At 51.6% G+C, this 21,755-nt stretch overlaps 11 protein-coding genes across 11 annotated transcripts; 7 read left to right on the top strand and 4 right to left on the bottom strand.

Annotated features, from left to right (window-relative positions):
• Positions 1-853: 853 nt before the first annotated feature.
• On the top strand, positions 854-2,096 carry BBK36DRAFT_1121267 (GroES-like protein; the record flags this gene model as incomplete). Its single annotated transcript, XM_024890807.1, has 3 exons — positions 854-999; positions 1,105-1,847; positions 1,912-2,096. The coding sequence occupies 3 exons, from the start codon at positions 854-856 to the stop codon at positions 2,094-2,096; spliced, it is 1,074 nt and encodes a 357-aa protein (XP_024749194.1).
• A 648-nt stretch (positions 2,097-2,744) lies between these two features.
• BBK36DRAFT_1169564 (hypothetical protein) lies at positions 2,745-3,074 on the top strand (the record flags this gene model as incomplete). The annotated part of the gene is made up of 2 exons (XM_024895333.1): positions 2,745-2,865; positions 2,935-3,074. 2 exons carry the CDS (start codon positions 2,745-2,747, stop codon positions 3,072-3,074), a joined length of 261 nt encoding a protein of 86 aa, XP_024749193.1.
• Positions 3,075-3,836: 762 nt separating this feature from the next.
• BBK36DRAFT_1120443 (hypothetical protein) lies at positions 3,837-4,277 on the top strand (the record flags this gene model as incomplete). Its single annotated transcript, XM_024890697.1, has 3 exons — positions 3,837-3,951; positions 4,004-4,127; positions 4,187-4,277. 3 exons carry the CDS (start codon positions 3,837-3,839, stop codon positions 4,275-4,277), a joined length of 330 nt encoding a protein of 109 aa, XP_024749192.1.
• Positions 4,278-5,087: 810 nt separating this feature from the next.
• Positions 5,088-5,469, top strand: BBK36DRAFT_1141801 (hypothetical protein; the record flags this gene model as incomplete). The annotated part of the gene is made up of 2 exons (XM_024893479.1): positions 5,088-5,283; positions 5,351-5,469. 2 exons carry the CDS (start codon positions 5,088-5,090, stop codon positions 5,467-5,469), a joined length of 315 nt encoding a protein of 104 aa, XP_024749191.1.
• A 466-nt stretch (positions 5,470-5,935) lies between these two features.
• Positions 5,936-6,544, bottom strand: BBK36DRAFT_1120142 (hypothetical protein; the record flags this gene model as incomplete). Its single annotated transcript, XM_024890663.1, has 3 exons — positions 5,936-6,065; positions 6,124-6,347; positions 6,398-6,544. 3 exons carry the CDS (start codon positions 6,542-6,544, stop codon positions 5,936-5,938), a joined length of 501 nt encoding a protein of 166 aa, XP_024749190.1.
• Positions 6,545-7,028: 484 nt separating this feature from the next.
• Positions 7,029-8,778, bottom strand: BBK36DRAFT_1169561 (hypothetical protein; the record flags this gene model as incomplete). Its single annotated transcript, XM_024895332.1, has 4 exons — positions 7,029-7,121; positions 7,357-8,517; positions 8,548-8,614; positions 8,753-8,778. The coding sequence occupies 4 exons, from the start codon at positions 8,776-8,778 to the stop codon at positions 7,029-7,031; spliced, it is 1,347 nt and encodes a 448-aa protein (XP_024749189.1).
• Positions 8,779-9,252: 474 nt separating this feature from the next.
• On the bottom strand, positions 9,253-11,655 carry BBK36DRAFT_1120650 (hypothetical protein; the record flags this gene model as incomplete). The annotated part of the gene is made up of 5 exons (XM_024890723.1): positions 9,253-9,866; positions 9,928-10,864; positions 10,932-11,076; positions 11,137-11,360; positions 11,428-11,655. 5 exons carry the CDS (start codon positions 11,653-11,655, stop codon positions 9,253-9,255), a joined length of 2,148 nt encoding a protein of 715 aa, XP_024749188.1.
• A 401-nt stretch (positions 11,656-12,056) lies between these two features.
• BBK36DRAFT_20613 (alpha/beta-hydrolase) lies at positions 12,057-13,124 on the top strand (the record flags this gene model as incomplete). The annotated part of the gene is made up of 3 exons (XM_024897899.1): positions 12,057-12,194; positions 12,256-12,958; positions 13,009-13,124. 3 exons carry the CDS (start codon positions 12,057-12,059, stop codon positions 13,122-13,124), a joined length of 957 nt encoding a protein of 318 aa, XP_024749187.1.
• Positions 13,125-13,723: 599 nt separating this feature from the next.
• On the bottom strand, positions 13,724-15,751 carry BBK36DRAFT_20612 (hypothetical protein; the record flags this gene model as incomplete). The annotated part of the gene is made up of 1 exon (XM_024897898.1): positions 13,724-15,751. The coding sequence occupies one exon, from the start codon at positions 15,749-15,751 to the stop codon at positions 13,724-13,726; it is 2,028 nt and encodes a 675-aa protein (XP_024749186.1).
• Positions 15,752-16,532: 781 nt separating this feature from the next.
• BBK36DRAFT_1120614 (cytochrome P450) lies at positions 16,533-18,390 on the top strand (the record flags this gene model as incomplete). The annotated part of the gene is made up of 5 exons (XM_024890720.1): positions 16,533-16,743; positions 16,804-17,642; positions 17,723-17,833; positions 17,931-18,097; positions 18,219-18,390. The coding sequence occupies 5 exons, from the start codon at positions 16,533-16,535 to the stop codon at positions 18,388-18,390; spliced, it is 1,500 nt and encodes a 499-aa protein (XP_024749185.1).
• A 1,099-nt stretch (positions 18,391-19,489) lies between these two features.
• On the top strand, positions 19,490-21,127 carry BBK36DRAFT_1202971 (S-adenosyl-L-methionine-dependent methyltransferase; the record flags this gene model as incomplete). Its single annotated transcript, XM_024897246.1, has 5 exons — positions 19,490-19,629; positions 19,846-19,928; positions 20,007-20,274; positions 20,374-20,836; positions 21,002-21,127. 5 exons carry the CDS (start codon positions 19,490-19,492, stop codon positions 21,125-21,127), a joined length of 1,080 nt encoding a protein of 359 aa, XP_024749184.1.
• Positions 21,128-21,755: the final 628 nt, after the last annotated feature.

Genomic DNA, 21,755 nt, shown 5'->3' with positions numbered 1-21,755 from the left:
GCATCGCCCAGCTGTGGACTTCATGCAAATGATCCTTCGACATGATTTGACGAGACTGCATTCTGAGGAAGTATTGCCTGATTGCTAATCACAAGTCACGGAGTGGGACGACACGATGAACCGGCCGCCATCTTTCGAGACATGACAAGTGTCCAAAGCAGTTGACAGACTATTCAAGCAAAGGCTATGTTCTCACAACTCATCAAACCAGTACGACGTTGGACGTTGTAAACTCCACCGCATGGTACCATCACCAGCCAATCCTGTACAATCGTTTCCGCCACCTACAATGGCTTGACTAATTGAGCATCGTACTTCCGCAATCAATCGTGAAGCCCCGTATTCTGAGGTCTTGCTCTTTGCTCTAGACTCTCATGTCGAATGACAGATGGTGAGGCATTTATCATGAATCTGACTAATTGTAGTCTATTCCCGTGTTTAACTGCCGCTTAAGGCTGTTTATAGTCAAACTTGATGCGCTCATTGGTGTAGCTGCCGTGATCAAGTTAAACGATAGCGTCTGACTACGTGGGGAGGTTGTCAACTCGGATCCGAAGCGGTCACAGCCCCTCCCGGGCGCTTCAACCGGATCCGATTACTTGGACCAATAACCACAGTAGCTTATCTACTAACCCTCGCATCCGGACCGTGACATGCACATACGACAGGTAGTATAGGTCAAGTCAACCACATACATTGAGTTTTATACACTCTGAGTTGCCGGCATTGTCCATGTCTAGGAGCTTCTCCAGATCAAACCAAGGTTGCTCGCATAAATAGTCATGTCTGCCTTGTCCTTCTAGAGTGGCATGCCGTTGCAAAGCTGCAGATGCTGTGCCAAAACATTTCCACAATGACAGCAGAAATCCCCAGCATACAAGCTGCGGCTCTAATCAAAGATCCCGGGCCTAATGCGCGAATCGAAATTTGCCATGACTATCCTGTTCCTCAGCCAGGGAGAAATGAAGTCTTGCTGAAGATGGAATGTTCAGGCATATGGTAAGTTTGGTATTGTTTAGAGGGTATCTGAGCCTGGGGTTCTAAATGGAACGTCTTCATTCTCGCGTCAATGAGCTGACTTCAGTTACTCCGGGCGAACTCCAGCTATTCCGACATTTACGTTTACACGGGCAACAACCCTTATTACAACGAAGTTCCCTGCCACGAAGGTGTGGGCAAAGTAGTGAAGCTTGGTCCTGATGCTGCAGATACTCTGCTTGGCCAGAGGGTCGGGCTTGGATGGATCTACAGCGTCTGCGGCCAATGTTACAACTGCACTGCTGGTCGCGATAATTGGTGCGTGAATCAAGCCAACACTGGTACCGATAAGCCGGGGACCATGCAGCAATACGTCGTCGCCAACGCGGACTACCTGATGCCAATCCCTGATGGATTGTCATCGTTTCATGCTGCGCCATTTCTCTGTGGCGGCGTCACCATGGCTGGTGCTTTGTCACTCTGCGATGATGCCCTTGCGGATGGCGATACTCTGGTCATTTCTGGTTCAGGAGGTGGTTTAGGACACTTGGGACTACAGCTCGCTTTTAATCTGACAAGCAAGAAGGATTTGAAGATCATCGCCATCGACAGAGGATCGACGAAGAAGGACTTCAGCTTCAGTCTAGGAGCAACTGCTTTCGTCGACTTCCAGGCAGAAGATGTTGTCCAAAAGGTCATGGAACTGACGGATGGGAAAGGCGCCGACGCAGCTATCGTTGTGCCAGCGGCAACAGAGGCCTTTGATCAGGCACTGAAATACCTCAAGTTTACTGGAACAATGATTTGTGCTGGTATCACTCGAATGGACTATCGCCTTCCGATTTCTCCTACCGAGCTTGAGTATAGAGGTAAGTTAGAACTGCAAACGGAAAGAGAATAATGGCTGTGACAAAATGTTGATAGAATGATTAGGGTTGGCGATTAAAGGCTGTCATGTTGGAACTGAAAAACAGTTGAAAGAGTTGCTCGTCTCCGCAGCGAGGAAGGAAATAGTCCCTAGAGTCGAAGTCTTTGAGTTTAAGAAGACGGGGGAGCTGTTTGAGCGAATCAAGCGCGGAGACATAGTCGGTCGCTTTGTGGTTCAGATACCGCAGTGAAGTTCTACCTCATCGTCAACTTCTACCATTTCTTTTGCCTATATTGAACAAGAGGCTGAGGCTGTTATGTGTAAACCTCCATCACGACGTCAGCATTTTGTGTCTGCAGATATTGTGTACCGGCACAACTTTCCATGTGACAAGACTGAATGAGCAGAACTTCTCAGTACGATGATTACCGACGTTAGGCTTCAATTTGTGAAATCTCCGATACGCAGTTCATCTCCATCGTGGCGGCTATCGGGAGGCGTCTGCCATGGCATTCCACCGAGTAAGTCCCGTTTCTCATTCCTAATAGTCCTATCGATAGAGAGTGCAGTTGTCATCGAGCGCCACCAACAGTATCAGAAAGCATTCTGATGTCTAAGGAATTGCAGAACAGACAAGTATAAGTGCAGTAGACCAAGGCTCGTGCTGACTTGATATGTTGCGTCATTCAAGAATCATGAACCTGCGCCATCAAGTCTCCTCCATCTATGTCACATGGAGGCGGCCATATATTGATGTAATTCTTCGAACGTTCTACAAAACTATCATTCTGCACAAACATCTCAAGAAATTAAAAGGTCGCGCAATTGCAACTTTTAAGAATCGCCAACAGAATCAACCATACTGCAATATCTGCAACGCCCGAAACAAACAGCAGGCATGTCGTCCACTTCCGCACCGAAGTCGAGCCTCGCGTCCGACACTACACCCACCCAGGGTGCCAACGAAACCGCGCCAAAGGTGTTTGACAAGGAGGGCGCTATTGGTCACCAGTTCACAGGTATGACAGACAATGCAATTGTGGTCCTTCGATCCAGTGTATAATTCGAAGCTTACCGTATACTTGCAGAGAAGGGTATGCTTGGTAGTATGGCGCAGAAGGTGGGTGGCCCTCTCGACAAGGAGGGAATGATTGGCAAGCAGTTTACGACTGAGGGTGCTATGGGCGGCACGGCTCAAAACATGATGGGTGGTCAGAAGCCTGCGTGAGCCAATTCGCTCGTGACCATTAATAAAGAAAATACTCGCTGTTTTGATAAACTCTTTAATCACATGGTATCTGTATCTTGGACTATCTTAACGTGCTACTACGCAACTCAGAGTCTTCATCATAGCATATACTCTGTGTCTAGTTAGCATCCCAGGATTTGCCATAACGCATGAATCCCTCCCGACTTACCTCATCTATACTCCATACGCCTCGCCTTGGCAGATTCAGTCACATCTGAAATATTCATTGTAATGGAGAAGCTGCATGATTATGACCTCAATATGACCTCCTCCATACCCACTCCATCTGTGACTCTCGTCACGATAGCTCTCCGCCTTCGGGTCCAAACAGTGTTTCCATAACATATCGGAAAGCATTTGCAGTCTCAATAGGAGTCTACGAGGCTGGAGGCTGAAAGTGATTTCGTCATATTGGCTTCGACCCAGGTCTCCGTGGCAGCCGTCGGATTGTCAGGATGCTCTGGTTTCCCATCCGAAGCCACAGCACTGATTACATGTGATAAATAGCATTGGCATACGAGTCGTTGTCCCCGATGATTTCATGGCAACGGTCTGACGAGACGTGGCGTGTACATTGACATCACCATCTCAGAATAACGCAACCTATCTCGACGGGCGTGAAGGAATCTGGCCCCCGGCCGCAACTATAGTGTACGATGGTCATATATAGCCGGCATCTACTATCACCATTGACCATTGTTGCGGCAGCTCCAGATCAATTATAGCAGCATTCCCTTTACAATGGCAGACCAAGACGATTATAGCGATATTCCCAAGGAGGTCCCTCTGGAGGATGACTACCGTCAAGACCCAGAAAACGTCGCTCGCGGACACAAGGCTACCCTAGCGAATCCGAGTACGTCTCAAGGTCAACGTCACCGTGCCATCCTATTAACGAACGTCTGTAGACGTATCAGATGCAGCGAAGCAGCACTCCCGCTCTGTTCTTGAGAATGAGTTCCAAGAAAATGAAGCTACGGAAACTACCAGGACTACCGGATCACAGTCCAAGCAAAAGGATCCTGGCAATGTGTAAGACCATATCTATGTGACCTATCATATACATGGCGGGGTATTGACACCTGGAATAGTGCTCGTGGTTTGAAGGCTTCCCTCGCAAATGAGGGCGTGTCGGCAGAAGCAAAGGAGAATGCGAAGCAAAAGCTTCAGGAGATGCAGTGATGTATGATATAGTCTATCGATCAGTCGTAGCTTAACGTTTTGAAGGATTAACACGTCACTTTAACCACCTTGAAGCGAATACTTGATGCACGGTTTTTTATGCGATTGCTCACCGGGCATGGTGGCTCGAAAACCAGTGACTGAAGGCAACAGTGAAGCTATTTTACACATGCAACGATATTCCAAACAAGTAGAGACAATGACAATTCGAGTTTAACCATAGGCATAAATGTTCGTCATTCTACAGAGCTGACGGTATGAGACCTCAAACCACAGAAACTGTCAAGAATGCGGTGGTCTGCTTGGCTCGGGATGGAGAAATGCCATGCTCCACCATAGCTGATCGCTCGGCGCTCGTACCAACACCATCTCGGCTTGCAGATGGAAGGCAAAACTTCCCGATGGCGAATATACGGCTATGTCGACCTTCAATCGGCCAGCTCAAGGCAAAGAACACTTAGCGATCCGGGCGGTTGGCACGTGTTGGGAGTAATGATGATGCAATGAACGTCGTCATGGATAACACCTTGTTTATCTCAGCATATATCGACATTTCACTTTCTGGCAATGCTGATATGATTCATCTCACGGCTTTCCACGTCTAACAGCCCGAATCCTTCACGTCAGTGGATGCAAGGAGGCCCTCACTGTTGAATCATAGCGAAGTGATGTCACGCTTATCCATTATCATATAAACCGACAGTAACACCTCCGCAAATAAGCAATTACATCTGCTACCCATCAATTTCAACGACGTCCTGAGTCCTTCCCACTGCTCTATACATAGATTCTATTACCAATTCCCGCAACATGTCGAAATACGCCCATCAACAGATCGATGATAAGGATACAAACGACACCCTTGGCGCAGATGTTCCCGAGGGACAGGTCCAAGATGACTCTTATGTGACGGGCACTAAGAACGAGTCGGTTCCTGTTCAAAGCGACGACGCGCCCGTCGAAGATCCGATCAAGGCATCATCTGCCGACAGCGATAGACAGCTGGGTGAGTCTACTTTCAGAAGAGACACTCTGAAGATTACTCTTGAAGCATCTACTAAAATACCCGACAGAGCAAGATGATAGAGAGGCCATTGACAAATCTAACATCATTGATGAGAAGATTCGTGGCGCCAAGCCGAGAGGATCGTATCGCGAACCCGGCGACGATCAGTTAGGATTGACTGAGTAGACACCAGCAGAGTCGTTACATAGGAAAATAATACTACTTCAGTTCTTACACATCGAAAACATTGTGTCATCTTCACAATAGTCAATGTAGTTGGCACAATCGTAGAAATGATCATGTCGTAGCAACAGACCAAATAGAATCTACTGTTGCTGTTGGGTCCATTGCTTGACTGGCTATATGGAAAGGATGCCATGTCATTACATGTATATTTAAGCTTCTCCTCGTAAGCCCTTTAGATTATAGGCGATTGAATTTAAGATATAATCACATCTGTTTTAGTGTTATTGAGGAAGTTGTTACGAAAATGTTTTGTATTGTATATTTAAGATTCGTCGAGTCGTTTTACCCCCTCACCACCATGATACCCTTATGATACCCGTCTAGAAATCCATATTTCCTTCCAAGCTTTCTCGTCTACGGCACTCTGCTTTTCGGACTAGGTAGGGTGTGATTATTTGGCGTAAAACTACACGGCAGGAGCTGTGGTTCCATTGTGTGCAGCAGTACCTGGCCGCGACTTGGAAGCGCCAGTACGCTCGTCTCGATGAGCCCGGAACAATAACCCTTCAACGAAGATATTGACCAGCAAGAAGAAGCTACAAATTGTTAGTACAAGCGTCTCGTGAATTGACAGGAGGCGCATAGTCAACATACAATGCGAAGAAGTTGAATGCAATAACGGTCTTCTTCAGTCCGCATTTGCCAAAAGTGGGAGCGTGCGTCCTGCATCGACCACCAGCCCAGTCTTGTGCCGAGAAGATAAAGGCAGTGAGCCAAAGGTAGGACAAGATATGGTTCGCAAGCCACAGATGGCCACCGTAGGCATTGACGAGCGGTAATATCATGCCAAAGGTCCAGACAGCCAACGTGATGGTAGCCTAATGAATGTGAGAATGTTATCTTGAGTTCGGAGAAAGGGAGAGCTTACGATGACCTCCTGGTAGATGACATGGGCGTTGTTGCTGAGATTATACTTGGCGAGGAAGAATGACAGAATGCCCGTGACTATGAGTGAGGACACCCATACTGCGAAATGATTGCCAAAGGCAAGGAGTCTTAGGGTTCGTTGGAACATTTTGCGAGACGTCCTTGGTGGTCGAAGAGTCTCAGTGTAAACTCAGCACGATTTTTCTTGTGAAGAAGATTGCATTTTAGTAAATGTGGCTCAATGACTGCTATCGTATATATACAGGTCGTTCTACAGTTACACGGTGGCTTTACTCTCAGTTATCGTCAGTTATCGTCATCGTTGTGCTTCCGACTGCAGACCGATGTATGACGCTGAGACATGAGCACTGCCGTGTTGATGATTGCTAGCGCATTTGCACCTTCAAGCACCAAGCAATCTTGCCTGTTTGGCTTCGTCTGACATCTCACTCATTCACAGCATGATGCATGACGCCGTGATTTGAGGTCGAAGTAGTGCTAATATCGTGTCGTGCACGTAATGTGGCAGTGAAGCAAGCTATGCCAGCAGGTACTTGCCTCGGTCGCAATAATTCGGCAATCATGACAACATGTGTATAACCGACTCACGAAAAACACAAATCGTGTCTGAATCAGCCTTGCACAGAATGCGTCTGTAGAAATTGCTCCGCTGCTGCCATTTCCTCGCTTGATGGCAGGTTGGCAATCATGAGGTATAAGACGTCCTACGACAAATAATCAGCCACATGCTTCGGGAATCAGCCTCGCAGACTTTAAGAATAAACAAACCTCATGCATAAACTTTCTGATGCCGCGTATCAGAGCTCTTGGCCCGACCGTGCCCAAGACGGTAGTTCCACGTTGCTCTCTTCTCGCCTCCCTTCGTTCGGATCGATGCTCACGTCTAGCAGCCCTCCTATCACGCCTGTCCTGCATTCTGCCACTCAGTCTACCAGTGACAGCGCCTCCTGTAAGTAAAGCCACAAGACTGCCGCTGCTCGCTGGATGGTTGGGATCTGCGTAGCGTGAATGAAATTCAGGCTTCTCATTCAGCTGAGCCAGACGACTCTCCGGATGCTCGTTTGCCCACTGGGCTTGAGCCCGCTTATCCATGTAGTCCATAGCAAAGTTCATGCTGCGCTTCAGTCCGTTTTGCTTCTGCCCAGCATCTTCAACGGCCTGCCTCCCTTCGGGAGTACCAGCGAGCTTGTCTAACGTCGGAAACACCAGCGGCGCTGACTCTGGCCACTCAAAGCTTGTTGTTCCATGTGAGGCTTGCATCCTATCGCTGAAACCGCTTGTTGTTCCAGAGCCCGGACCAGAAGCATTCTGTGTGGCTTGCTCCAGTGCCGCGTCAAAGTTGACTTGTGTGACAACCTCACGGGCTCGGCTAGGTTTCCAGGTCATGATGACGGCAATAAGACCCAACGGGCGAAAGAATCCGGCGTTCATCTTGTTCAAGAAAGCGTTTGTTTTCGAACGGCTGTGAGCCTGGAGGCCGACTTGAGTGGCGACACGTGCCGCAATGGAAACGGCTATGGAAACAGGCTCCGGGACATTTTGCACAGCCACGGCCGCGAGGTTGATGGCGTTGATCCAAGGCGATGGCGCTGTTGCCATATTCAGCTGCTCGATAAAGTCGAAGAATGTCGCCTCGTCAATGCCCACATCTTGAAGCAATGGTGCATAGGCGTGGATGAAGCCGCGGGCACGCTCTCCGGGACGGCGCTGCGGGAGGATCACGGGCATCGGCAGTCCCTGGCGCTGTATCTGCTGGTTTGATGGAGCGGTATGACTTCGTACAAATCCTTCAGCCATTGCGTCGACGTCAATGTCTTGGGCCATGACAGTAGCATAATCGGGCGGTGGCTCTAGTTGTGATTGCGCAGCATCGAGCTGCCATGCTGCCTCCTCCAGATCTCGGGACGTCTCTTGATCAACGCGCACTAGCTCCTCGTTGCCATCGCTATCCGAAGATCCGTTACCGTCATGTTCATATGAGGTGTGGCGCCTTTCATCGCGAGATCCTTCCGAATAACTGGCCGGCCGGGCTTCATCATTGTTGTTAGACGTAGCAGCAGCAGCTTGCGCTTTCTTCTTCTCTTGGTGATTGTGGTAACTCTCAGCGGCGAGACCAATACCAGCAGCGACATTTCTCACAAGGCTGCTGACAATGCCTTTGCGTCTTCGACCGCCGGTGCTACTTTGAGAGTGAGATCTCGAATGAGATGACGAAGCGGTTCCGTCGTCTTCATATTGGCGCCCATAGACCCCGCCTGGTGAGCTTCCCGGCTGTAGATACCTGGTCGTCTGTAAGAGTGTGCTTCTTCATGTCGGAATCCGTCCTTCATCATACCTATTGTGACTATCGTGGCTAGACATGGCTGTAAACTCTCGCTATTGTGCTTGATAGTTTATGTGCCAACTGTGTCTCTGGATCTCGAGAAGGTTAAGGATAACTGGGAGACACTGAAGGTTGGAAGGCTTCAATGGGGCCCTCTACTTATGAGTCGACCTAAGGATTGAGTCTCCATTGCTGATACCATCGTGGCAGTGAGTCGCGATCCTTTAGAGGGTCGACCGGCATATATAGCGGGGCAGTTTCAACCGAACCGAAGCTATTTTTGCTGGTGATGGGCGCCAGTGACGCGATGGTATCAAGTAAACACCAATAAGTTCGTGTAGTTCCCCTGCGCTAGAGATGGGTTTGTACAGGGACCGAGATCCTGATATACAGGGATTGATTTGAAATACGTGAGATTATCCATATGAACTCGAAGCCGCTTCGGAAGGTTGCGAAGTCTTCATGATATTCCCGGTGTGCCTGAGTCGTGACCTGCATCTTTCTCGGACGGTCTAAGACACAGCCTCTGATCTCAGCCACACTGCAGGCCTAGCGAACAGTGTGTTGGTGAGACTGCTATGCCCTGCCTCATCGACATCTGCCATGTTCACGGACGACAATGAGCCCAGCTCATTTGTTTCAGACATGGCATCTTCATTGTGTATCCGGTGCTCGCGTCGTGCACTCGAATATGTATCGAGAGCCTCAACAGCGGTATTCAACTTCTCATGCATGAGCTTTTTCACCCTCTGCACTGATTGTAAGCTCTGAGGTAGCTCATTAAGCGCATCAAAGACGATTCCACAAAATCCATCGAATGAGTCTTTCGCAATCTCATCTCTCTCCAGGTAGACGAGCAGAACATCAGCCGATAGCTGTAACGACGCGAGGATATGGTGCGGGTACGGATCCAAGCTGATCATCGAGGACAGTCTGCGGTCACGCTGTGTCCCGTCCTGATTGAGCGCTACCTGGCACCTGAGTCCGAAGCTGATTGTGCTGAAGATTGCATGAACTGATTCGCGACGAACAATATCAAACTTGGGGACGAGATCCAAACGCTCGATCGAGACGGCTATACTACACAGGAGGAGTAATCCCATATGATAGTGCAGCTGAAGAAGGTCTTAAAAACGTTAGTCTAGAAGTCAACGTTGAGAAGAGTAGCATGGTGGTCATCAACTCACAATAACATAGTCGAGCATCTTTGCTGAGAAACAAGAGATGTTTCTCGCAGGTGGCCAGGAGTGGCTTGAAGGTTCTATCAAAGCGCTCTAAAGCCTGGCCGATGAGTATCTGCAGTCTCGCGATGACGGACTCGTCGTAGCCATGGTTTATCGCCTCTCGCAGCGCACCGATTATTTTCCATGTGTATCCTTTCCAAGTCGATGCCCGATGAACGATATATAGAGTAGATTGACTGGTTGGTACAAACCCATTTTGTCGCCATGGCTCTGTACTCTCATGGAATAGCTGAACCCGAGCTTTCATTAGACGGAAAATCGGCTCCTCTTCGAAGCCAAAAACTCCACTGCAGAGGATGGAGGGACACCCTCTGGTCATGGCCGAAGAGGTGTCAAAAACGACGCCGGCCCAGTACATCATATTTTCGGCATGGATGAAGTCTTCGTTGACAGCAACATGAGCACCGGAACCCTGTCCACCGTTTCGACCGACTGAAAGACCAGTCCCGGAGAATCTGAGATCTCGTCGTTTCACTCTCAGCCTGTGGATGTGACGGAGGGCCATATCGACGCTGACCTCGCCAGCGCTGTGAGCATTCTCCACATCCATTGAAACCGCGTCGCAAATGGGAGTGAGTCCAAAGAGATACAGAGCCAAAACCGTCTGGTAGCTCAATTTGTCAAAGATGGACAGCACTCTAGACTTGGCATTGTGCCAGAGCCGATCACCAAGCAACGAGAGTTGCTGGCTATCTACTGCGCTGTCCGTCACCAGCGGAAGCCAGCGGAGAGAGAATGTATGTACTGAAGCGATGAGTGCCAGGCGAACATCTCGATCGCATCGTGGGCAAGCATGGCGAGTTGAGGCATGACTGGCGTCGCCTTCACAGGTTGCCCAATCAAGGGAGACAGCGAGCTGAAGCATTGTCAGGCTGGACATCTATTTGTCATTTAGTACATGTATCTAGAACATACTGATACACGCTATGATCATCAAGTTGGCTCACATGATCGGGGACCACATATGGACTGCAATCAGGCCCGGTCCAGAGTGTCAGGACGGGCTCAAAGATGAGGGTAAAGACCTTCCAGAGCTGGTTGTGAAGAGCCATGGCCTCTATCTGTCGTGATAATTCGCCATCTCGCGTCAACCTAACAATGTGAGCATTGGAAGCTGATAAATAGGCTTATAAATGAACAGCGTAAACATACTGCGAGCTTCTTTCACGTTCATTTGCCGTCCCAGCAGATTGGGTACGCGCAGCTTCATGGTGCTGTATTACTACAGTCGTCTCTGGATCACTGGTCACAGCCCGTGTACCAGCTGTCCGGAACCGATTCGGAACCGAGCGACGAGATGACTGACGGGGAGTCTTTGACCTATGGCCATCCCTTACTGCGGCCGCTGCATTCTTGCTTGCGTGACTTTGAATCCACTGAAAGACTTGGTTATAACGGGTTGAACTATGTGGTAAGCAACGGAACATGAAGCATCAAACGGACCTCATATGTGCAGGGCACAGCCCGTTTCGAACAGTTTGTACACTGAATCCGCGTCGAAGCGGCGTCGGAAATCCCGGATGCTTGATTTCTGGATGCGCGAGTCTCGGGAGCTGTGAGTTGGCGCTCCTGTAGCTGAGCAGCATCGCATGCGATGCGCGATTTGCGGCAGAGGTCGCAGCTTGAGAACTGGCGTCTACGTGCAGACTCGGATCCGTTACCTTGAACCATGATGGGAACTGTGCATGTTGTGGACAAATTTATTTGACGCACCGGCTAAGACAGATATGCAATTCCCACCTGAAATATAACGCTAATATAAGATTCATTTAGATCAATCGTGCTTACTGAGAGGGATTACTTTAGCCGTGAGACTATAGACAAAGCTATTCGTGCAAGTGTGATCTCGGATCCGAGGCTGGCACATAATATTGCCTAGTGAAGAGTTTCCAGCACCACTCCAGCAGTCGCATGTATTACCTTATCCATTAACGGTCGTCTTCAGCATGATAACTCTTGGATCGCCATGAGAGATTGACTATATAAGACACAAAACCCCTTCATTGTGGTAAATGGCTATAACAGTAATCACTGCTTCTTACCCCCAGAAATCGACCATCTGAATTGTCACGATGTCTACCCAAGACAATACTCTACCTTTCGATGAGTGGCAGTCCATTCGAATGAAAACAACGGACACTAGTCTTTTCGCCCGCTACAATGGCACCGGCCCAGCTGTTCTGTTGTTGCACGGATGTCCGCAGCATTCTGTATGTTGACTCTGGACCTGTTCACGGTTCTTCAAAATAGAGCTAATCTAACATATCGCAGTTGATGTGGCACAAAGTAGGCCCGCTACTTTCTACAAAGTATACAGTAATCTGCCCAGACCTACCCGGTATGGGCCAGTCGACGCTCAGCGAATCCGGAACATACACTTCCTCCGCAGCAGCTGAAGCCATTATTGAATTGCTCGATTTCTTACACATTGAGAAGGTCGCTATATTTGGCTATGACAAAGGCGCTTCGGTTGGATCCGTCCTCGCCTGGAAGTACGCCGACCGTGTAACCTCACTAAGTGTTGGCGAATATGCTTTACCTGCCTTTGGACACGAAATCATCCAGAACCCAGAGCCGTCGAGGAACCTGTATGGGCATTGGCATCTCGCCCTCTTTACCATCCCCGAGGCAGCCGAGTTTCTCATTCGCGGCCGTGAGAAGGAGTTTCTTAATTGGTACTTCTGGCATAGTTCGTATTCAGCAGGCGCGACTATATCGCTGGAGCATGTCAAGCGCTATGCAGCAGCGTTGGCAAAGCCGGGATATTTGCGCTCCATGACGGAGTTTCTCAACGGCAACATCTGGCGCGAGGTTGAATACTTCAACCCGCTGAGAGACGACCCAATTCGACTTCCTCTGACTGTTCTTTGGGGAGAAGCTAGCATGGTGCCTGAGGAAGTCAGTCAAGATCTATGGGGACCTACAGCAACTTTAGTCAAGACAGTAATTGTACCAAAGGCAGGACACTGGCTAGGTAAGCGTCCGACCACGTTTGCCCAGGACATGTTATTGACAGTTCAACAGCGGATGAAAACCCCAGGTGGTTGGCAAAGTTCATCGACCAGAATGTTGCCAGCTCTGCCGTCGAGCCGACGTTTGTCGATCTCAGTTATTTGGAAGATCGAGTTACGATGATGTAGATATTCGTCCCATGACTTGTCTGAGACGCTGTGACTAATTCAGGATGGACTTGGCGGGTATTGGAGTACATGTACCCTAACAGTGATGGGGAAGTTGATCGTGAGAAGAACGATCATGAGACTTTGTGAAGTATTTATTAATGAGACATTCAGATAGTAGTGAGTAATTGTATAGCCCTTTGTCCTTTATAGCAGAGAGAATTGGAAGGGATCGAGCCATCAGATATGGTACTGTCGACGAAGGCTTCAACCAGCCACCTGCACGATGCCAAACACAACCTCAACAGTCATGGCAGGGACATTCTATGATAAACAACTTTAATTTAGAGAAGAAAGATAATCATTCAAAAGAGAGCTCATTTATCGTATATACACGTATACCTTGACGAAGTAACATTGATCCGGTACCGACGCACTGAAGGAAACCCAAACCAAGGCAAGCGGTACCTAAGCACCTTCTTTGTAGCTGTCGATCAGCCGCGAGGTTCTAGCTGCAAGCGTGCAAGCTCCCGCTTCTTGCCTGAGGTGTCATCGCAGCCACAACCTGAAACCTCAACTCCAACCAGTCATCATCACCACAACTACAGACAAATCTCACCTCACCACAGAGAACACTCGCCACCGCACATGCAGTCGCTGCTCAGGTTCAGCGCATCCCCGCCAATCCGCTGACGAAGCTCGGCTGCTGACCGTCGCAGCTGGCCGCACAGAGACTGCGCAGCACTGGCATACGCAACCTGCAGCCGCGCGTGAGCCTGCTTGGCACCGCTGCCGCCCGTCGCTATGGCTGCCGTACAGTGTCCATAGACAACCTCACGGTCTGCGTGGCTGAGATGCGCCATGTCTCTGGAGCCGCGGAACCGAGGCAGCTCGCGGCTGCGCGCCCTGATGCCGTCCCTGATGTCGATGAGGCTGGCCGCGTCTTCGGCACTGATGCGCCGATCACCACAGATGGACGCCAGCACCGAGTTGGCCTCGCACGAGCCCGACGACGTCGCGCCGGAACTCGAGTTGGACTTGGACTTGGAGCTGGAACAGGCACAGAGATCGCCGCCGGAGCGCTCGAAAGTCGCGCAGGCACTGCCGGCCACGCAGCAGATGTCGATCGCGCCGCGCGTGTCGCGCAGCACCACGGCCTCGAGGGCATCGCACACAATGTCCATGCAGGCGGCCACACCCTCATATCCCGCGGCGGCCCCCACGGCAAAGTAGGCGTTGTCGGCGGAGCCCAATCGCGTGTCGCTGCACAGGTCGCCGGCGTCGTGCCCAAGCGCGGATGCAATATACAGCCACGACGGCACGGGCTCCTCCCAATCGGCGCTGCTGCCGAGCTCGTAGTGCATCAGGACGTCCCAGTGACAGGCGTACACCCACGCGCGCAGCGTTAGGCCCCGGACAAGCCCCAACGTCGACAGACATCCTGCGTGCCAGTCGAGGATGGTTGGCCACTGCACCACCAACTCCATGGTTGCAACCGTCCAACGGGCCAGGCTTGCATGGCGCGCGACGTCCCCGGCAAACGCTGTGAAGTCGCTGTCTCGAACCTTACCGTGGTCCAGGGCGGCGAGATAGGTGCCCAGGACCGTCAATTCCAGGCTGTCGGTCAGCGTGTTGATGTGGTTGTTCATGAAGAAGTAGTGCAGCAGCACAGTCTCAACCGAGCCGCGGGCGCCCCTTGCTATTTCTTGGCTGGCCTTGCCGCTCTTCTTCTCGATCTGACGACGACCAGGCCCGGCCAACCACAGTGCATCGGCGAAGATCTCAGGCGTCGCACCCGCCCACATGCCACGCTCATAAGCGAGTTCGATTTGCTCTCTGGTGGGCGCGCGCGCGCGGACGACCTCTTCGGATTTGGGAGCCGCATCGGAACTTGCGGGCGGCGCTGTGGCGGCTTCAAGCTGCTTTGTCGATGATCTGAGCTGTCGGGTCGAGACGGGCGTCAGTTTCTGTGACGCCTTGGCCGGTTTCTTCGTTACGCCGGCCTGGCGCGTCAAGGTGCTTGGCTTCTGGTGTTGTTGCTTGGCTGGCGCCTTGAGCTCCTTGGACTGTTTCCTCAGCGCCCCGATGGCGACCTCGATGGACAGGGATTGAGCCTGTCCGGACGTCTCTAGCTTCCGATTGCCGCACGAGCACCAGTGCGCAATTGGACCAGCGTCGTCTTCGATCGGCCCGTTGCGCTTATACCCGCCGCTTACTTGGCCCTTCTCCACAGGTTTTCCACGCAGCTCCTTCGAGGCGAGATCCAGAGCCCAAGCGGCCCATCCGTTCTTCAAGACGTACAGAGCGAGCATATCACACATGTCCGCCTTGTGGGATTTGTCAAGGCATGCTGGCGCACGCTCCACCGCTCCGTGATGCACAACTCGTCCAGTGCCGTCGAGCCACCGCAGCATGACGGTATCGTCCCGGCTGGCGAGCTCATCCCGCAGCTGTCGCAGAAACTTGCTGGGAAGAGGTCTTTGGAGCCCGGAGACGCAGCCGACACACGTCTGCGCGCCATTCCAGCAGACGCTCACCCTACACTCCTGGCACAAGCTGATGTCCGACGTGTGAATGTCAATGTCACTGCTCCATGACTGGTCATCCGCCGACCAAGAGGCGTGGTCGTTATCCTCCAGCTTCGGCATTGTTTCCTACCCTGCTCGTAGTGTTGAGTTGTCACTGTCGCCCTTTCTGTAAGGGAACATGCGATGTTTTCCCTCCTTTCTTTATGCTCCTGTGCCGTGATGTCCTGAAATGCCTTTCTGATCGGGGAAAAAAAGCAAATTTGGGCACCTATATATCCTTTTTCTCCATCCCCGCTTGCCAGGGCGGAGCGGGAACGGGTTCCCGTTGGATGGGTCCGAAGCCCATGATAGTCAGCTCACCGACCCGGGGTTACGGGTGCACCTTGATCTCTCTTCATCCTTTCATTGGCCAGGCAATGGCATCATCTCATGGTTCCCTCGGCTCGCTTGTCATTTCCGTCCTCGTTTTACGTGATATATGCGGTTGGTTGATGGTAGTGGGGTTCAACGGCCTGTCGACTGGATATCTCTTCCACGCGGAGGAGCATGATTGGCCTCGGGGCATGTGTTGGACTTGACTCCGGCTTCCTACAGAACCGCCGTCACCGTCGCCTAGTGCAGTGTCTGCATATATCACTTTGAACTGCAGCAATGCAGCCATTGTGGTGGATTTGGTTGGCTTCTGGCTCGGAGCTACTCTATTAGGTGCATATTATTGACCTCTAGCCACCTGTATCAAACTTGACGTGTATTTATTTGCCTCAACTGCCAGCTTTGTTTGCCGTCATTGATACCTCGACTAGTGGTGTTGGATCCTGTTGCAGGTCAGATGCCCTAGCCCTTCTCATCGCCGGCGGCACTTCTCATCGCCGTCATCACATCACCACCATTGTCTCTCATCATGGAGGACGAAGTGCCTCGTCTCTGGCTCGCCTTGGCCGGCCTGGGCTTGTATCTTGGTGTCAGGACCTTATATCGCCTATATTTCCATCCGCTGTCTCATATCCCTGGACCAAAGCTGACAGCATGTACGCATCTATACGAATTTTACTACAATGTCATTCGCCCGGGCATGTTCCTGTTCGAAATCGAGAAGATGCATAAACAATACGGTCAGTCGTTTGGGCGACTTACCTGGGACGCGTATGCTAACGAGGCTTGGATAGCAACAGGCCCCATAGTGCGGATCAATCCCCGAGAGGTTCATATCAGCGACCCAGACTTTTACGACGAGATTTACGCTTCCAGCTCTCGCAAGCGGAACAAGGATCCCAAGTATGTCCCTACCTATGCCTTGCCCGGCTCCATGGTGTCGTCCGTGAGCCAAGAGGAGCACCGGTTCCGACGAGGAATCTTGAAGGACTTCTTCTCCAGACGCTCCGTTGCCGAGCTGTCTGATTCGGTCAACGAGCGGGTGCAGAAGCTCATGAGGCGCCTGGAGGCGGACAGTCTCAACGGGACGATTGTCTCGCTTGACGATGCCTTCTCAGCGCTGACATCCGACATCATCACGGCGTACTGCTGCGGTAAGGACTGGGACTTTGTCGAGGACGAGAACTTCCGCAGCGACATTCGCAATGCTGCTGAGAATGCCATTGAGTTTACTCACATCTCACGCTTTGTCCCGTGGCTCGTCTACGCGATGAGCGCCCTTTCGCCACGCCAATTGGCCTTGATCATGCCGGGCAAGGCAAAGCTCTTCGAGTTCCTCGAGTCCTTCTTGGAGTACGGACTGAGGGAGTCCCATGTGGACAAGCGGAAGACGATGGTGGCCACCCTGGCCGATCCAAGCATCCCCGAAAAAGAACGGGACTACTATCGACTCCGGGACGAGACATTTGCCCTGCTTGCCGCTGGCACGGAGACGACTGGTCGGGTGTCAACCATTGCGGCTTTCTATCTGGCCAACGATAGCAGAGTGCGGGAGAAGCTGCAGGCGGAGTTGAAGCAGGCCATGCCCACGCTGGATGCCAGGCCAACATGGGTTGAGCTGGAACAACTGCCTTATCTGGTGCGTTGCAGTCTTCACCCTCGGGACAATCAACCAACATGCATAATTCGGACCCAGTACGCTGATTCACTTACCGCCAGAATGCCTTTATCAACGAGTCATTGCGGTTGGGCTATGGTATCACCGCTCGACTCCCGCGAGTTGCACCGCACGAAGCTCTGCAGTATAAAGAATACGTGATCCCTCCAGGAGTGAGTTTGATGAACAGTCTGATTTTTATTGCGCTCTCTCCCCCTCTCTTGCTTCTCGCGTCTAACCCACATTCTCTTCCCGCGCCGAAAAAAACAGACCCCTGTCAGCAGTTCCACATATTTCATCCATGGCAATGCCTCCATCTTCCCCGACCCGGACACGTTCCGCCCCGAGAGATGGATCGAAGCCGCAGAAAGAGGAGAGAACTTGAAGAAGTACCTGGTTACATTCAATCGGGGAAGCAGAGGTTGCATCGGTATCAAGTATGTCACGCATGTTTTTCTCTTTACGTTTATCTTTACGAGTCTATTCTGTGCTCCATATGGCAGCACAGCTCCGCCCTTACTCCTCATCATAATGCATGCAGCTGACTGACGGCATTAGCCTCGCATACCTGGAGCTGTTCCTCACGCTCGCGCATTTCGCCCGTCGCTTCAACATGGAGCTGCACGACACTGTGCTGGACGACGTCCGCATCGTCCGGGACATGACCATGGGCGTGACCAGGCGAGGCGGCGTCAAGGTCTATGCCAAACTGTCGCGTGTCGACGAGTAGGCTGTCTAGCTGTCTATTAATTTGGCGGAACTCTGAAGGAATGCGCCTTGTCCGTGGCCAAAAGTCCGCTCTCCTGACTTGGATTCTCTGCTAGACCGCGCAGCCCGGAGGTGCAAGATAGAGCGTAATTTCGGCGCACAAACACGCAGAGCCCTAGGATCCGCGAACCAAAGAGACGCTATTGAACATCCAGCTACAGATTTGTAATTGTGATTTGTTCTTAATTGCGCTGCGTGACGGAGCAAGGCAGCCAGTTGGACCAAATTTCCTTTGGCTGCTGGGGAGGGGGGAAGCGGCTGGTATTGTTTACTCGTACTAACAAGACGGCCATGCAGCCAGCCCGTTTGGCACAACCCCTGGCATCATTAGCTAATCGTTCCCAGTCTCCCGGATTTCTGGTCGAGCCAGACACCATCTGAAGGGGCCAAGGAAGGAGAAGTAAGACAGTTGCCTCTCATTGGTTACCAAAAAAAAAAAAGTCCGTCATCAAGACTTGTTTGTTGGCGGTGTGAAATTAATTAGAACGTGTGTGTCTGATATCCCAAAGCGGAGAGAAAAGAAGTACGGAGTACATACAGAGAGGGCGAGAGAGAGAGAGAGAGAGAGAGAGAGAGAAGGCTTGCCTCTCCTGCCTCTCGGGCTGAACGACGACAACCCCGGACTGACTTCATTTCTTTTCCTTTTCCATCCTGTCTCTGCTCTCTTCCTACTCGCCCTTCCTGCTTCTTCGGACTTGAACAAGCTCGCTTTTGTCCGTGCTGACTCCACTAGCTGGCAGCTGAAATCATCAGAAGGGAGAGGGCCTCCCCCCCCCTGTCTAGCGGCCTTTTGTCTTTTGCAGCTGTTTAAAACGGAGTACCCCTTGTGGTGGTTTCGTTTCAGTTGCACTGTCGCAACGGTTTGAAACCTACCACCAACCAACAACACCATCAAGCATTGTCATCAACACCATCGTCGATATCACGAGCCTCGCCGTATCATCATCTTTGTGACCGTCACATTTGATATCTTGCCCCCCCACCCCGTCGTCACCTCTGTCGATCTAAGCACCCGTCACCAGCAACTACCTTGCACCAACAGCCTTCGCAAGTCGGACCAAATGGGGCCTTCAGGGACAGCCCCGGGTGAGAACCCGAACCGCAGCTCTCTTGTGGATCTCAAGAACTTCCAGTTCACCTTTGACTGCTCCAATATTATCGAACCCGATGTATGTGTGCTTTTCCTGCGTCCCCGGAATCCGTGGCTGCTGGCCATTGGCTACGGCCGAGCTCCATTTCCCCATGCCTTTTCCTTGCTTTTCGTGCATACTGCATCAACTTGAACACCCTACTAACTTACTTTTGCTTGGCATCGTGCAGTTATCCTTTGGATTCAAGTAAGCGGACTCTGGCGTGAGAAACAATTGGCCAGCGTCGTCGAAGCTCTCTAACCCGCTTGTTCTTTCTGCACATACAGAGACGACACTATATCCTTATCCGAGAGCGTGCGGGACTTTCCCCGAGAGTTTGGCCGCACGTATCACGCCTACCGAGCAGGATGTAGGTATCATAAAATATTCGTTCTTGATAAGGCCCCAATGCTAATAGCAAGCTTCCTCTCTGTTTCTCTGTCCGCAGCATACGCCTACCCCAACGATATCCCGGAGCAGGAGCGTCTGGCGTTTCAGGGGCCCATCATCAAGAGGCTCTTCGGAGACAGGCTTTACTTTGCTCCGCTTTCGCAATCGAGGCCTCCGCGGTACATCCTCGATGTGGCCACCGGCGTCGGCGACTGGGCCATTGAGATGGGGGACATGTTCCCGACGTCTGAGGTCATCGGCACGGACCTTTCCCCGATCCAGCCCGACATGGTACCTCCGAACGTGAAATTCTACGTCGACGACTCGTAAGTTGACCCCTCGTCCAAAGGAAGACAGGACGCCCCGAGAACCGGAGACGAGGACTTGTTGCTTTGCGGCTAACCCGTCCCCTTTAATGACCCCAGGGCGGATGAATGGAACTTTACGGAAAAGTTCGGCTACATACACACCCGCCTGACGGCCGGCTGCTGGGGCTGCTTCGAGACGGAGATTGCCCAGCAGGCCTTTGACGCCCTGGAGCCGGGCGGCTGGTTCGAGTCGCAGGAGGTCGAGGGCGTCTTCGGCTGCGACGACGGCACGCTGGACCCGGCCGGCCCGATGTGCACGTGGCTCCACGAGATGCGCCTGGCCGCCGAGCAGATGCAGCGCCCGGCCGTCCTAGGCTCGATGCTCAAGGAGGTCTTTGAGCGCGTCGGCTTCGTCGACGTGCAGCAGCTCATCTTCAAGATCCCGACCAACGAGTGGCCGCGTGACGAGCGCCTCAAGGAGATTGGGCGGCTGTGGGGGGAGAACTTTTCGCAGGGCCTGAACGGCTTTTCGATCCAGCTCATGAATCGGGTCTTTGGGCGGAGTCCGGCTGAGATTGAGGTGAGTTACTGCATGCATACAACTACCTTATTTCGTATCCCTACAATGTGTGACGAAATAAGCGCAAAGGAAGGGAGACGCAGGCCCTCTCCTTTGGGATAATCTACCCCCCTGTTTCAGACTGTCGTATTGTTTTGCTGACTCTCTTCTTTCCCTTCTTGGAAGCTCCAATTGGTGAAAATCCGAGAGGAGCTTTCCAATCCGCAGATCCATGCTTACATGCCTGTTTTTGTCGTCTGGGGGAGGAAGCCGTATGTCGGGGAGCGGGTGAATACTCGCATGAGTGACTAGGCATGGCCACTCCGCGTACCTTATATACGAGCATGTGTGATTTAATTTCTTGAAAGTGCATTGGACATCTGGATTGTCATATTAGTTAGCGATATGTAATGAGATAGAGCGTTGGATATCAGTAAAGTGCGGTTCTGGGTTCCGGGTAGGAGTAATAAAGAGGCGTCTGTGAAACCGTGCCTTATGCAATCACTCTTTGTACCTAAGTGATATGCTATGACGATATGTGAAGAAGTAAAGTAGAACAATTTGAACAAAGTAGAGCAATTTAGAAGAAGTAGAACAATCTGCTCTATGGACCGGGCTGGATATATCCAGCTCTAGCAGCTAAGATTCTCTCCGCAACCTTTGGATAGCCCTTCTCACTTGCATCCGTCACAGCAGCTCGACCCTCTTCACCAGCAGCCCACCATCCGTCTATCTCTGCTCCAGCATCCAACAACCTCTCGACAAGTCTGGGATGACCCTCCTTAGCGAAACACTGTACGGCCGACTGACCACCACAACTGGCAGCCCACTCTGAGTCTATCTTTGCCCCAGCAGCCAAGAGCCGCTCGACAACGGCTGGGCAGCCCTCTTCGGCAGCACACCGTAGTACATCTGACTGACCATCGTTACTGGCAGCCCA

The sequence above is a fragment of the Trichoderma citrinoviride genome (assembly GCF_003025115.1).
Source record: "Trichoderma citrinoviride strain TUCIM 6016 unplaced genomic scaffold BBK36scaffold_8, whole genome shotgun sequence".
Taxonomy (NCBI): Eukaryota; Fungi; Ascomycota; class Sordariomycetes; order Hypocreales; family Hypocreaceae; genus Trichoderma; species Trichoderma citrinoviride.
The sequence above is the reverse complement of the archived record's forward strand: the minus strand, read 5'-3'. Positions and strand labels throughout refer to the sequence as shown.